We start from the raw sequence: 14,741 nt of genomic DNA, 5'->3' as shown, positions 1-14,741 counted from the left end.
AAATAAATAAAAGGGAGGAAGGAAGGAATACCATGAAAACGCTAACTCACTGAAGGCTGTAATTGAGAAAAAGAAAAGCAAGGGGAGCTCTCTGTGTTTGGTATATATGACTATTTTTTAAATAAAATTAAACACTTTACTCAGCTTATCAAATATAGCTTTCTTCCTCCTAATTTTCCTTACATGCAGTTTTTGGGAGTAGGGATTATTCTTCTCTTCTCTGAATATTGTTTTCTACCTTAACAAAGGGTTTGATTTCAAACTGGTAATTCTCTGAAAAGATACCAAATTTGTGAAATCAAGAGTGAATCTGAATTTTAATTCAGAATAACAGAACAAAAATTTTTTGTTCATTTTCATATTGGATGAAATCCCCAAATTGAAAGAAAACACTAAGCAACTATAGATTAAAAAAAAAAAAAAAATCAAAGACCAATACTGGAAATGGGCAGTCTAATTATATGATAATAGATAATGTAAGAAACAAAGAATTTAACTCTAGAATGATTCTTGGAATTCCATGAAGGAGAGCCAGAACAGATGATTAAGTGTATGGCTCTAACAGGGAGCAATATTTCTAAAAAAACTTGACCAAAAAAATGCATATTCCTAACTAATGGAAGTAACTCGTCTTCAGGACAGTTCAATTTTATCAGAGTAAATCTGCACACAAGAGGACTCCCAGTTTACCAGCAGCTTTCCAGCAGGACCTCACTTTGTATTTTGGAACCTCTTCACTTAAGTCAAGCTAAAATCAAGTTCTTGTAACAGCTGCGCTATTTACATTGTTCCCTTAGTTGTGCATTGCCCTGGTCTCTGAAAATGAAAGGAAATACACTACAGTAGCAGCTGATGCTTTCAACTTGCCCCCACACTCCATCCCAAACTCATTCTCTCACCCTCTCCTCAGCCCTTTCAAAGCCGGTAAGTGAAGCTGTGCAGGAGTTTCAGACAGAGCTCCACTTGCGTGAGGAGCTGTGCAGTGGGGACAGCTGCAAAGGCAGGATTCAGATGCAGGGCTCAGCACAGCCAACACCAACCAGTTCAGCTCCCTGCACACACCAGCCTGCCTCCAAGCACGCCCGCTTCCCAGAACTGAGCCGAGAAAGACCATCCCAAAGAAGGGATGGTGCATACTTTGTATCCAAACACAACCAAACATCCTATTTTGAATCAGATGAGTGCTTATGTTCTTAGGAGAGGTACAAGGAGGAAATCTGGGGTACACTCACTGTTTGATTACTATTAGAATCCTGGCTCAGAAACAATCTCTTCTGAGCAAACCAGATACCAAGGCACTGTCATCATCGTAATCTATTTTTACAAATATCAATGCTACATCTGTATCAAAGACTTAAAAGAATATTCCAGAGTATATTATTCTATTAGTTGAATGATCTAATTCTTCCAAGTATAATTCCATTCCAGGTTATAGTTTTGGAAACATGCAGTTCAGAGCCATTATTGATGAAACTGTTGCTACAGGCACAACAAAAGAATTAAGTCAAAAATCATGGTAAAACATATTTTAAAAGAGATATAGACGTGATGTTTTCAGCTTTTAGAATTAAGATTTCTAAGTCCACACTATTCAGCTTAACAAAATAAATCTGTCAAAAATGCTGACTGTAATAAGGCCTATATTTTTAAAAATTATATTCACTAAATTAAGAAGAGCTTTGTGTAGTTTCTTCACACACAGGTTTTCCAGTCTATTGTTTTTTCCATTAAGATGTGAAAATTCAGATTCTTCACCTAAGCATGAGCCTATGTAAATACACAGAAGCAGATATCTGTCTTGCAGGAAAATAATGTTGAGTATCACTCATCTCAGGAATAATTTCATATATCAAAACTGCAATTGATATACTCATTTAGCATATATATCTGCTTCCATAAAAAAACAGGAGAAGGTTGGAGGGTAAGGGTTTCCTATATGTCCACCCTTTATGTTATAGATCATTACTACTTTTACTATAAGAGGATGTCACTAGATCATCTTAAATCAAAAGAGCTGGTGAAAACCACTGTCTACAAGCCTCTCATGTAGCATTCACATCACCAAGAGAAAGATGACATACCAATAAAAAAATTCTAGGAAAAAAATCAATGCAATTAATCTAAACTCAAAAATAATTCATGGTACTCTTTATAAGCAATTAGAGAGCTTTCAAGTTGCGACATGCGCTGTTCTTTTATGCTCTAATATAAAAATAACAAAACTCAACTTCCCTAAGTAAAACATATACCTGTTTTTTCTCTGAAAAAGAACACCAAAACATATTTGTTAAGTGTGGCTTAATTAAACAAAGCAAAAACAAGACCAGAATCATTCAGCATCCCTCACTGGTAGGGGATGCAATGATAAACATTGCTGTAAATATTTGCTGGGCCACAAAAAAGTCTGAAGCTGCGTTATAAAACAGGCCAGCAACTCAGAAAAACGAGAACTCACTTGGGTGCTATTTCCTACAAAAAGAAAAGTGTTTTAACAATGAGGAGAGCTTTGGCTATTCTTAAGTATCTGTGTACACAAACTAGTAGAATATTTATAACAAATGTGTGTTTCCCTAAAAACATGCTATCTTGTGTTGAACTTAAGAATTTTGGGTGAGGGAAAAGAGTCTATTTTAAAAGAATTTTCAGTAAATTGGAATGTCAGAAAAAACCCATTTTTAATCACACTGACTTCTTTGAAAAACCAATACAAATAAAACAAATCTGAGATTAGTCCATGTAACACTTGGATGAAGTTTAAAGATATCCCTTCCTTTTTCCCCCCCCCTTTTTGGCCTTTAAAATATGAATTTTATCCAGATGCCAACCAACAATGATCACTGTGATAAGCATGATTAGGGTTTACTTGTTTTTTTTTTAAAAGATAGTCAGCCGAGAACATTTCTAGCCATATAATCAATACTTTTGCTATGTGTAAATTTTCCTGGAAAAAAAATGAACCCAAAGATCTTACTTCAGATTTAGAAACTCAATTTTATAGGAAAAGGCAGAATTAAAAAAAAAAAGCAAGCTAGGAAATACTCACCTCTTCACGTAATTTTATCAACTGCAACATGAATGCACAAAAAAAAAGATAAAAAGGAAAGAAATGGCAGGAAAGAAAGATCAGTTGTGTGACAGGATACAGAATTAACATTGACAATTTATCTGTTTACATGTTTAGCATTTAAAAATCACAGACAAACACATTAAAAGAACCTAAACATAGACTACATGCAGAGTTTTTTGAACGAATAAAGATCACTTTCTCACACTGTCACATTAAACAAAGAGAATAGTGTGAAATTCTCTTTTAAAGTACATCTAAGACACCATCACGAAATAAAGGGGAACGGCTTCATAGAAGTCTATATTATAAAGAAAGAAAACAAGTTTACTGTTCCTCTCTTCTAAGAATGTACCACTGAAGAGGTTTTGTATATACAAGTTTTCAGGATGTTTCTCTATTTTGAATCTTGACAACTGATTTCAGATTTTACCTGCAAATGAAAATGATTAATAGCTCATGCTTTAGTCCCAATAAATATTTTAAAAAATAATTATGTTAATTAATATCATACATGGGCCCACTCTAGTAATAGGATTATATTTGGAGGTAACATTATTTTAAAAAGGCATGCCAGGAGAGATTATATTTAGGACATAGTATCAAAATATTTCACTGTCCTTAGAAATACTGTGTGTATCAGAGTTAATTTCTAGGATTTGTTTTGCTTAAGAGGTTCCTGCAATCACATGGTGGGGTGTTTTTTGTTTTTAATTTTTGAAGTTTCTTCATTTTCTAATTTTCTTCATTTTGTAAACCAGGCCATCTCAAAGTCATGAGCTAGGAGCTCTCTTATTTCATTTGTAGTGCGGTCTGTTCTCACTGAACACACCAAAAAAACACTCTCACTTGTTGATAAATTCCCTGTGATAATGTTTTAATTCTCGTCTGTAGAACATGTGTTTATTTGCCTTAACTATAACAGATAAAACAAGTTATTTAACTCTTCAGAAACTAGAAAATGGATAGAACCATATATCTGGCTCATTCTGTGTGCGTGTGTGTGTGCGCGCGCGCGCGCACACACGATGGGTTTGTGTCTATGTTTCACAGTATTCTAAATCAAATATCATTGTGTAGTTGAGATGACTGCCATAGTTTCTGCAATGAATAGAAACTGAAACCTATGTTGGGAAAGACTATAAACCACGTTCGAGGTCTGAAATTTGCATCCTCAGCAATTCGGGGCTACAACTGATAATTTTTAAACATCCAAATATCTGTAACATCTGTTACAACACTTGACATATACAAGCCAATAAATTCAACTATTGCTTTGGGAGAAAACGTGCCATGAATTGCTCACTACGAGTCTCTCCTAAAGTATCATGTTTATTATAGCCCGGCTTTCTCAGTGCTTAATGCTGGTTTTGTCTCCGGTTCAAGGAAGGCAGTATGCATTCCAGCTTACTGTTATTTTATTTGTTACATGAAAAGTATTTCAAGTACAAAAGAATGAGAACTCAAAATTGTTGTGGATCGTCTATAGAAAGGGTACAGAATCTATTGCCTTATGTCTCACAATGCGTTTAGTGAAAATGAAACTTTTAATATCGCCCTTTCAAAATACATAGGAAGTAGAAATTATTTTAATTAATATCCTCTCAGCAACCCCCCAGTGCCTGTGAGTTTCATCCCGTTTCACGTGAAAGGTTACCGTTCTTCCTAAGAAGTAAAATTTTAAACTGGAACACCTGGCTTATCACACCCAGGAATCTTTCTCTTCGCTGTCCGAACATCACGGGAGAAAAAGGCAAACATTAATTCTCAGAAAGAGGCGATCTGGGAAATTGATCGCACAGCTATCTTTTCTTTCTGGGGGCACCATTCTTCAGTTGACTATGATACTTAAAGGGCCAAAGTTTAAAACTACTCCTCAGCAATGGAGACCATTTGGGGCATGCTACCCTGCCATAATCAATGAGTGTTTAAAAATGCTACCCATTTGTTTTTTCAATAGGTTCCAAACAAAAAACGTTCTATCTCGTTTGTGCCGCATGGCTGCATCCAAACCCTACGCGGGATTTGTAGCTAAGCTAGGTAATGGGAGGGGTTTTAATCTCCCCCCCCCACCCCGTTAGGCTGAGTTTTCATTCAAGTAAACAAAAGATGGTCTATTTTTGAAAATTAACAATGCTTAGACTAGACGGAAAGTCGTGATTTCGTATTTTATTGAGTTACTAGCTCCATCGCAGGCGACTTGAAAATGTGCCACGCCACCATGTTGAGTTATGATAATCAACATCTTTTTTTGAAACAAAGATATTTTTTTTCCCCCAATGCAGAATTTGATACAAGAGGTAATCTGTTCCTTTGTGGGCTGAAAAAATCTGGTTTACGCTGGTTTGAACCAGTGGAATCTCTTGTGGTTAAGCCTTCTGCTGTGGCTAGAATCAAAACTGCGCTGCGGCGCCCGTGAGGGTTCCTGCGCGCGCGCCTGTGTGTGTGCGGTGCAGCACGTGACCCCCAGAACCACCGATTTTTTTTTTTTTTTTAAAGCTGATAACGCCACTGCCGTCTCTGTCCGCATACAGATAACGAATAAATGCTGAACTCTATTAAACGCCCTTTACACATTATCGTGGGTCGAACACACAATTTTCTGAACTTAGGATGACAGTCTATTTATTTTGCTATAAACCCTCAGCACGTAACGAACAGATTTGTGCCTGGTAATGATCTGCTCTGCCAGGGCTATATGAAATGATACCGACCTTCTTTAGATCTTGGGGAATTAAATTGACCGACTTCACCCCCTGGTCTGTAGCTGAAGTTTGACACACTTTATGCACAGCAAGCTCAAATCGGAACTTAAGAGAACGTCGCGTTAAAAAAAATTAAGCAATCATATCTGCTAAATATTGCTTAGCCACAAAAATTTCGGCACGTTTAGGAATATCCTACTCCTTAGACATGTATTTGAACCTTCTACTTAGGATTTGCTAAAATTTCGTTTACTCACATTTATTTACCAATCAATATAATTTTGCATATGGAAACTGAGAGACCACTGGGGCTCAAAAGTAGAGTCTGGAACATTTTATGTCCTTCGTCATCATACTTAACTATGAAGGGGATTAGGGGACCTACCTCTACACGGTTTTCTTTCTTTTTTTTTTTTTTCCTTTCCTGAGAATGGTTTTCATGACACTAAACTAAGGCAACAAATACTAAAGTTTCCACTCTAAGAACAGAACTACTACATTTCAAAAACTCAGCTCTCTTAAAGAATTAAAATCTTGCCATATGTAATGGAAAACTTGGTACTTTAAAATAACAGGATGATAAGGCCTAAGACAATAGTCCTTGGAAAGCTGATGACCCAACAATACTCGAATGTACGAAGTAGGTAATTTTGTCCTTTCTTTGTAAATGAGGGATGAGCCACATTTGAGTGCGTGAAATGGATATGAATCAGAAGTGAATTTATACAAAGCGATTAATTTGGAATTAAGTGAAATTGTGTACTGTATGAGGGACAATAAAGATGTACTTGAAAAATTCATAATTGCTGAAATCTTGACATTTCTAATCATGTCAGAAATGTTTATATAAGAGTAAATTAATATACTTTACAGTTAATTGGCAGATTATGTGTCTAACAGGTTTTAGATGCCTAAAAAAATGCATTATAAATGGCCAGATTGAGAAATAGTATCTATGGCATTCACATTTGTCTGAATCTCTACAAAGAAGCCACTATAGGGAGAATGTGTATGTTGCATCAAAAATAATGAGTCAGTAGTTATTTTACCTATTTTCAACCACTGCTATAATTCTTTTTCTTCTTTTTCGATCTATAATTTTAAAAAATTGAGATATATCCCAATTTCAATGAAACATACATTTTATTTCATTTTATCTCTAAGTTTTGTCTGTATATTAAAAATTTATCTTAAATATTACATGGCTACAAAGTTCTGAAAGTCAATTTATCAACAATTAACTTGAAGATAAACTTAGTTGTGGGCAGGAAATATTTTCTTATATAAATTACAGGTAATCCTACCCAGAAAAAAAACCCTATCTTCTCAGCCCTTGAGCTATAAAGATTAATATAAAGAGCCAACTTAAAATCTTGTCTTCCTTTAAAGAAAGAGCTTCTGTTTTGATTTCATAGTCTGAATGAATACTGATGCAGAATAGAGTTATTCTCAAGTGACCATTCCTGACTAAGGGATGTGTTTTAGTTTGAGGGATTTAAATTCCTGTATTATGATAAAAAGCCCCAAAACAAAATTTAATCATTGCATTATGGAATAGAAATTTTGTTATAGTTGGCAACAAAATAGCCAAGAAGTTAAACGTTGCCTCTTTGAACTTTCAAACCTAATTCAAATTTTGGACTGAAAAGTTCACATAACTAATAATCTAACAGTTACACTGTCTCATGACTATAATTTATCATATTCTATTTATTGAAGTGACAGCTTCTTACAACTAAACTTCAGGTTCTCCAAGCACATTCAGAATTTGTAAGTTTGATTTATACAAGTCCAGAGGAAATCTCAGCATAGTCACTTTAAAGTGACAGGAATATAATTTGAAAAATTCAGAAAATACGAACTCTATTTCTGCGGAATATTTTTCTTTAGGCATAAAAAAAGTCATACTTATATGTACATGAGGCAAATGTTTTAGGCACATAAAATGTCCATTAAGAGAAGTGAACATGCTTTAAAAAAAAAAAAAAAAAGGGATCCCTGTCAGAGTACTACAACATCTATTAGAATAAAGGAGTCTGAGTTAGACAGGAACACCCCTTCCTTTCTGTTTCCTCTATATTAAGCAGTAGTTTCAAATGAAGGAAAGACCTATAGCTTTCTAGAGAACTGACATGGGAACTATGCATTCACTTTTTTTTGCAAAAAAGAGAATGCTCTTTTTAAAAAAGCTTTTTTTTTGCAGTAAAGATATGAAATAAAATTATGATTCATTCAGGAGATATGAACAATTTAAATCTCACTTAAAATAGGAAACAATATTTTTTTCTCTCATCCTCATGTTATTTAATCTATTATGAGTAAAACCCTTCATCCCACCACCCTTTTCTGTTTGACGTGCTCCTTAATTTTTTTCTCTTAGCCGTTCTCACATTTCAATCAGGGAAGCTGAAATCCCAGGTCAAATCTTAACATGTTTACATGTCTAAACTCCAGCTGATAACATCCAAATAGTGGATGAGGTGAGATCTTTCCAAGACAAATACAGTCAGCTCAGTGATTCTGCTCCCCCCTCCTTTTTTTGGGTGGATGAAGGGGGGCCTGAATCACATAAGCAACATTCCATTTACAATATTAATATTAGAGTAGATAGTAATATAGTTCCAGCATATGTAGAGGTGTAATATAATCTATTTGAAAAGGTAAATATAATTATGCAAGTTTTATAATGTGTATTAATATATTATGTTTTACTATCTTATTAAAATTTTGGTTTGCTCAATGAATGATTTATGTTCATTTTTATTTAGGCAGAGTAGATCCCTTTACAATACTTGCCAAAGGAATATTAATAAACACATTCAGGTCTGGCTTCTGAAGTTCCCATCATTTATTTTCTCTAAAAGTGTCAAAGAGACTAAGTCACTAGGGTTGCTTGAGACACTTTAAAAGTCCTCTCTATGCTGAGGTTCTCAAAACATTTTTTCTTAAGTTATAAACATTATCTACAAGAATTCATGAAGTCCGCAGTATTAATTCGGATAAAGAAGTGGGACATTAATTAGACTCATGACAGTGCTGTGTGATCCAATGAGAACTGACAGCCAAGTTGTAAGGCCATTTTAAGAATAAATTGTATCTTATTTTTTGCCTCTGCAGATCTTAAACTGGAGAAAGACTTTTCCTATTATTATTATTATTATTTGACAGAGGCAGGACCTCTATCTGAGTATCTAAGTTCCACATCGGTGCTCACAATTTGCATTTTGGTGAATGTATTTTAAGAAGCTCCACAATAGGAGACTGAGCTGCCCTGTTGAATTTTGAAAGCTTACTTTCATTTGTTTTGCTGCAAGTGTTGATTTAATTATACTGCATTATTATCAAAGCTGCATTATGTACTTTTTTATTCCTTTTACATGTGTTTGAGGTGAAGACCTTGGCTTTGTCTGCAAACAGTGTGTTTCAAGTTATTCCTTAAGTACTAAATAATAAAGAAAAGAGAAGAAAAGATTTTTTTAAAAGATAGCAGACAGTGATCACAAGGTAAAGGGTTAAATGTAAGATCTCCAAGAAACATTTTGAAGTTGATTAAGACTCCAGCTTTGCATTAAACAGTATCGCTTCCACATGAGTTGCGGCTAATACTGTTAAGGAGCAGCTTGAGAGCCCAGTGTGCCGGTGACCTCCTTCACCCTCCAGCCACCCACCGGGCCTTCCTGATTAGCATTCTACCTGGTTCTCTGAGGAATTCCCATCATCCCCTAGGAGCTCATTCCGTACTTCGTCACTGTAGGCAATCCGTGACCTTTTCTATAAAACAAAACAAAAAGGGAGAGAGCGAGATGAACGTTAGAAAGTAAAGGCTTCGGAGCATTACTGGTATCAAGGCTGATCATCTCAAACCTCGAGAGCCCCCTAATGGAAACCTATTTGCTAAGATCTGCAAACCAAAGTTGTGTAAAGTTCTTGAACTTGAGAAGTTTAATGTAAATTAGAAGTTTTCCACATGCCAGTAATGAAAGAAAAATTCTACATTGTGTAAGTACTCCATTAATATTCACAAGTGGATCAGAACTGGGATGTTATTCCATACGCAGTCATTCAAATAAGACTACTACACTGAAGGAAATACAGCGATATAAGTCATCTATCGGCAAAACTCACCAAACTGTAATTAAAACAAGTGTATATGGGGGTCTTTAAAACTGTGGCAGGAAGTGAACTTTATACTATAGGTCTTTTAAATAAATCTCTAATTCAAGGATACTATTATAACTCCAACTGTACACTGGAATGCCTCGACAACAGTTCATCTGTATTTCCTGAATTGCTGTGATGTTACTAGCCAGAAAGAGAGCTTAAAAAGTCCATCCCATTTCCAAACAATAACTTAAATGACCCCGAGCCCTCCTCAAATAATGGCCCAAGGAAAAGTAATATGTGTGTGTGTGTGTGCGCGTGTGTGTGTGCGCGTGTGTGTGAACAAATTAAATTTCCCAATCCCAATAAGTAAAGGCAAATGGACTGAGTCAACCATTCTCAGTCTTGGTAAATAAAGACAAGTGGGCTATGAGTCCACATTTCACTCAATGAAATTTTGTTTTATAAGAAATCGACCTTGACCTGTAAAATCAGAGGGCCGTGTGTCTATACCCAATTTATGAATTATCTAAATGTACACACATCTGGAAAAGCTAAAAGGCTCTGAAAGTTAGTTGGGAAGCTGAGGTGCCATCCTCAGATCCTCCTTCAGCATCACACTTTCAGATCCAAATGTAGATTTACAGGTTACTTTGCTGCCTTTTCTGCTTCTGAACTAAGCAAAAAAGAATCAATTTAAAAACGGCAGCTGGGAAATAGTAATCTTTTCTCATTTGCAGGCTACAGTTTAGGCTTTAAAATTTCGTACTTATTCAACTATGATCTGAAAAATTATTATAGTTTAAAAAGGACTATTCATAATCCCTGAGCAGAAGTCAACAAGATTTTTAATCAGATTTTTATACTAGTGAGTTATACTGCTTTGCAACATACATATCATGATATGTTAAATGTGAAATCAGATTAGAATTTAAAAGGACCTTTAACAAGAAAACCCAATAGATTTTGAATCATGTTAAAGTTGCACCTTTCTCAATTGGGGTTCCTTATCAGAACCACAAAATGGAAAATTATTTTAATGACCATTTTCTTAATCTATCAAGGATGGTACATAAGATAGAGTTTAGTTCATTACATCGAATAGAAGCCTAAGGGCACTAGGGCTCAACTCTCTGGCAGAACCTAGTTGAAAAGGCTGACTGGAGTGTAAACAGAAATAAACGAAACTAGACATCCCTTTATTTTATTTATTTATTTATTTTGTCCAGAAAAACAAATCATTCTCATGGAATTTCTAAAGACCCCTTTGGTTAAAATGAAATCAGAACCTGTACTCATTCTACCACACAAAATTTTCTCCCCATTTTACTACCCTCTGAATACACTCAGGAAAAAGATACAAAAACTGCAGGATGTTTCAGTAGAAACATGATGGCATCCCTTCTCCGCCCTGAGTCTCTACCCCAAGCCCCCTTCTCTGCTGCAAGTTTATCTCCTGTACCTTAGCAAAGGCAGTAAGTCTGTAAATAGATAAATAAAACCAACAACATTGCAGAAAACAAAGTTGCAAAGTTAAGTCATTAGCCTCAGGTCATTAATGACATCTGTATCAGATGTCTTAACAAATCAGGAGTGAACCAACTCATTCAGTTGTGAACAAGCCAGACTTCTTACCACCACAGACAGCACGTATTAAGCCTGCTTCCCGTATTGTATTTGCTGAAGCTACTATTAATTATTCCTATAGACTTCATACAGAATTACTATACTGCGAGGTCAGTATACCTCGCGGCCTTACACCACTATTTAGATCAAGCCAAACCTTTCTTTTACCCATTTGGAGATCCCCACTACAGTAGTTTCAAACTAGCTAAGCCAAAGTATTTTACAGCATTAAAGGAAATGAGAACCTTTAAACAGGCTGCGGTATCAGAGCTGCCTTTTTAATTATTCATTTCATCACTATGGGGGACTAAAACATTCCACAGTATGCAAGAATATCATATGGAGATTGTTTTTGTTTTTCCCCCGTTCACCAAAATATCAACAAATTGGCATAGATTGTTCAATCACATATATTCTTATTTTCATTTACTAAACTTCAAAAGAAGAAGAAAATTACAATCATGTATCCCTAAACATCTAATCTTGTTTTGGTGAGAATCCATTGCTTTTGAAAACCAGCAATTAAGAGTGTACATGCTTAGCAACCGAAGAGAATTAAGGATTTATCCACAGTTGAAGGGTGCTCCCTATAAATGTCAGTCTTTACTATTAGGATGGTAAAAACTGGTCACTTGGATGGCTTTCTGGATGTAACTAAGCAAATGTTATGTTGAGTTTATAAAATGTTCTCTGATTAAACTTGTCTTAAAGAATTAAAAAAAAACCCCTCATTTCAAATATCAGAGATAGTTCCTCTTGAAAATGACACAAATGATGCAGAAAACTGAACTCTTTACACTGGAGTATCTTTTTACAATTTTAGAAAAATCGAGACTTTGTTTTATTAAGAGTTATATTTAAATGCCTGACATTGGTATTTTCTCCTAATTTTTTTGTGGTTTGAAATTTTAAGTAAGCTGATTGTAATCAGCTATAATTTAGCCTGTAGGATCATCACTAAACTGACAGAATACCAAAAGAGGCAAATTCCTTTCAATGACAAACTGCTTATTTTATTGATAATTTCCCTCCAAAACATCAATAAATAATTTTACCTTTTGTGGAATTTTTAATAGCCTCACTCTCCATTACTAAGTGCTCTGTATATTTTAATTCAGATGACTCAAAGTTAATGAAGCTGAAACATCGACTGTATCTTGATAAACTAAAATATTTTTACTTTATTATCAACTGTATAAAATCTGTACTTTAGCCAAATGCAAGCATGAGAATTTGAGCTGGAAATGTCACACACTCAGCTACAGTTTGAAGGAACCCAATTCATAATGCATTTTATAAATAGTTAATGACTTCTATACATAAGCTAACCAGGCAAATCAAGAAATTGTCAACATTTTTAGTCTTAGTTGTCAGTTACCACTGTCTACTGGTGCTTTCTATGTGGCTTCTGGAGAAGACAGAAGCTCTATGCAGTTTGTAATCTATTGCAATTTCAGGTCTGTACCATAAGGGTGGAAAGCTTCAACTGACAATATTTGCCACACACACATACACACACACAGTTAACACACAAGAGCATTTCTCACTTTCAGTTGTGTGTTTGTGTAAAGCTTATTCCCTCTAACTTACACTAAACTTAGGTGGACTAGACACAGTTGGGCAGAAAAATCTGTAGACCATATACGAACTATAGAAAGAGTATGGCAAATTAACAAGTGACTGTTATTCCTAAAAAGTTAGACACACAAAGTTTCGATGGCTGTTTTAAACTGATGACAAAAGTGAGTCCTTCATTGAGAAAGTGAGGATTTCGGGTTCCAAGAAGTTTTCACTATTATACGGATTGATTGGCTCATTTTGCACATCGATTGGCTGATTTTCTTAAAGTCAAGTTCAAACAGATACACTTGCCCAGTTCTGTCTGGAAATTTGGCTTGAAACAATCTGTCTACTTGACCCAAGCCTTAATATTTCCCAACTGAACTGAATATGTTTCTGGAGAGGCACTGCTAGACTACAAACAAAATGAATTAACTTGCTGAAACTAATTAAGAACCGTGATCTGTGGTGCAGCCTTCTATACCATTCTACATGTGAAACAGGGTACACATGGCCAGAATGAGGATTCTACAGCCCACCACTCGCATAAGCATAACAATGCAGTTGGTTTATTACTAAAGCATATATGAGAATTTAATTTCCACAGCGTGCACATGGCAAAGCAATTGCTTAAATTGCCTCACCTGGGAATTTAATACAATGTTATCATCAGACCAGCCACATTGTAAATAGATTTATAATGCTTTCCATGTGCTGCACTCTGTTGCATATGAATTAAGTAATGATCTGGTATTACAATAAAATCAGCTAGTTCCCACACCTGGCAGACAGGATATTTCACTAAATTAATACCCATACAGCTACATCACAAGGCAGGGGAGAGGAAACCATCTCTAAGGCAATTGACTTGAGCTTTACATGGGAGGCAAACACTCCATGGCTATGTAGAATGTCACTATGTTGAATGGGCTGCTCAAGACAATCTGTTTCTAACATCTGTATCACAGAATTAAGACTTTCTCCTTTCCATTCAATTTTGGCCTAATTTTCTTCATTCAGTACTTTAATTACTAATCAGCAATCCACAACATTCACAAACACTAAGAAAGCCCTTTATTCTAATCTGTGTGCTGCAGACAGCCAAATAATTGATACAAAGTGCAACATGGTTTTGGTAAGTAATGAAAGAACTGCTTGTCCTACTTCCTAATCAAATTGGTCTATAGAAGAAATGGTTAATAGATTTCTCCATAGGTCTAAAACAAATTACCCAGTCTGGCCAGACTTTTCCATTGCTTCTACCATGTCTTTCAATCTCCATATATTTAACAATGCCCAAAGTTACCAGGTGATTAGAAATTGTTATGTTTTTATAGCCAAAGAATTTAACTGCTCCTGTTACAGTTAACACTTAGGGATATCTTACAGAATACCATGAAATTATATTTATTAGCTAGTCATATAATTGCTGGCATTCATTTCTCACTGAATTCTAGCTGGTTTGAATTAAATAATATCATACTTCTATAGTGCCCAGATGGCATTTTCTAAAATGCATCTATCTTTGGCACAAAGCATTCCATTTTTAAACTCACTTCTATTTCCCCATGACCAATTTCAGCTTTTCAAACACACTCCACCCCTGACCCAGGACTTAAAAAAGCTCATCAATCCAGGACAGGAAACTTACATTTTGGAGGAAAAAAATAAAAAGGAAGTTATGA

At 35.2% G+C, this 14,741-nt stretch overlaps 1 protein-coding gene across 8 annotated transcripts in view; it reads right to left on the bottom strand.

The window, feature by feature from the left end:
- Positions 1 to 14,741, bottom strand: part of VTI1A (vesicle transport through interaction with t-SNAREs 1A) — a 355,306-nt gene that overhangs the window by 264,922 nt on the left and 75,643 nt on the right. For 4 of the 8 annotated variants that reach the window (XM_044240514.1, XM_044240515.1, XM_044240517.1 and 1 more), the window contains exons 4-5: positions 9,463 to 9,540; positions 3,044 to 3,064 (exon numbers count right to left, since the gene is read on the bottom strand). In XM_044240514.1, coding sequence (XP_044096449.1) covers positions 3,044 to 3,064; positions 9,463 to 9,540 — 99 coding nt within the window. The remainder of the gene's footprint in view (positions 1 to 3,043; positions 3,065 to 9,462; positions 9,541 to 14,741) is intronic. The other 4 variants (XM_044240518.1, XM_044240519.1, XM_044240521.1 and 1 more) reach the window with 1 other exon arrangement.

The sequence above is a fragment of the Neovison vison genome, chromosome 2 (genome assembly GCF_020171115.1).
Source record: "Neovison vison isolate M4711 chromosome 2, ASM_NN_V1, whole genome shotgun sequence".
In the NCBI taxonomy this organism is placed as follows: Eukaryota; Metazoa; Chordata; class Mammalia; order Carnivora; family Mustelidae; genus Neogale; species Neogale vison.
This window is presented reverse-complemented; position numbering and strand designations above follow the sequence as displayed.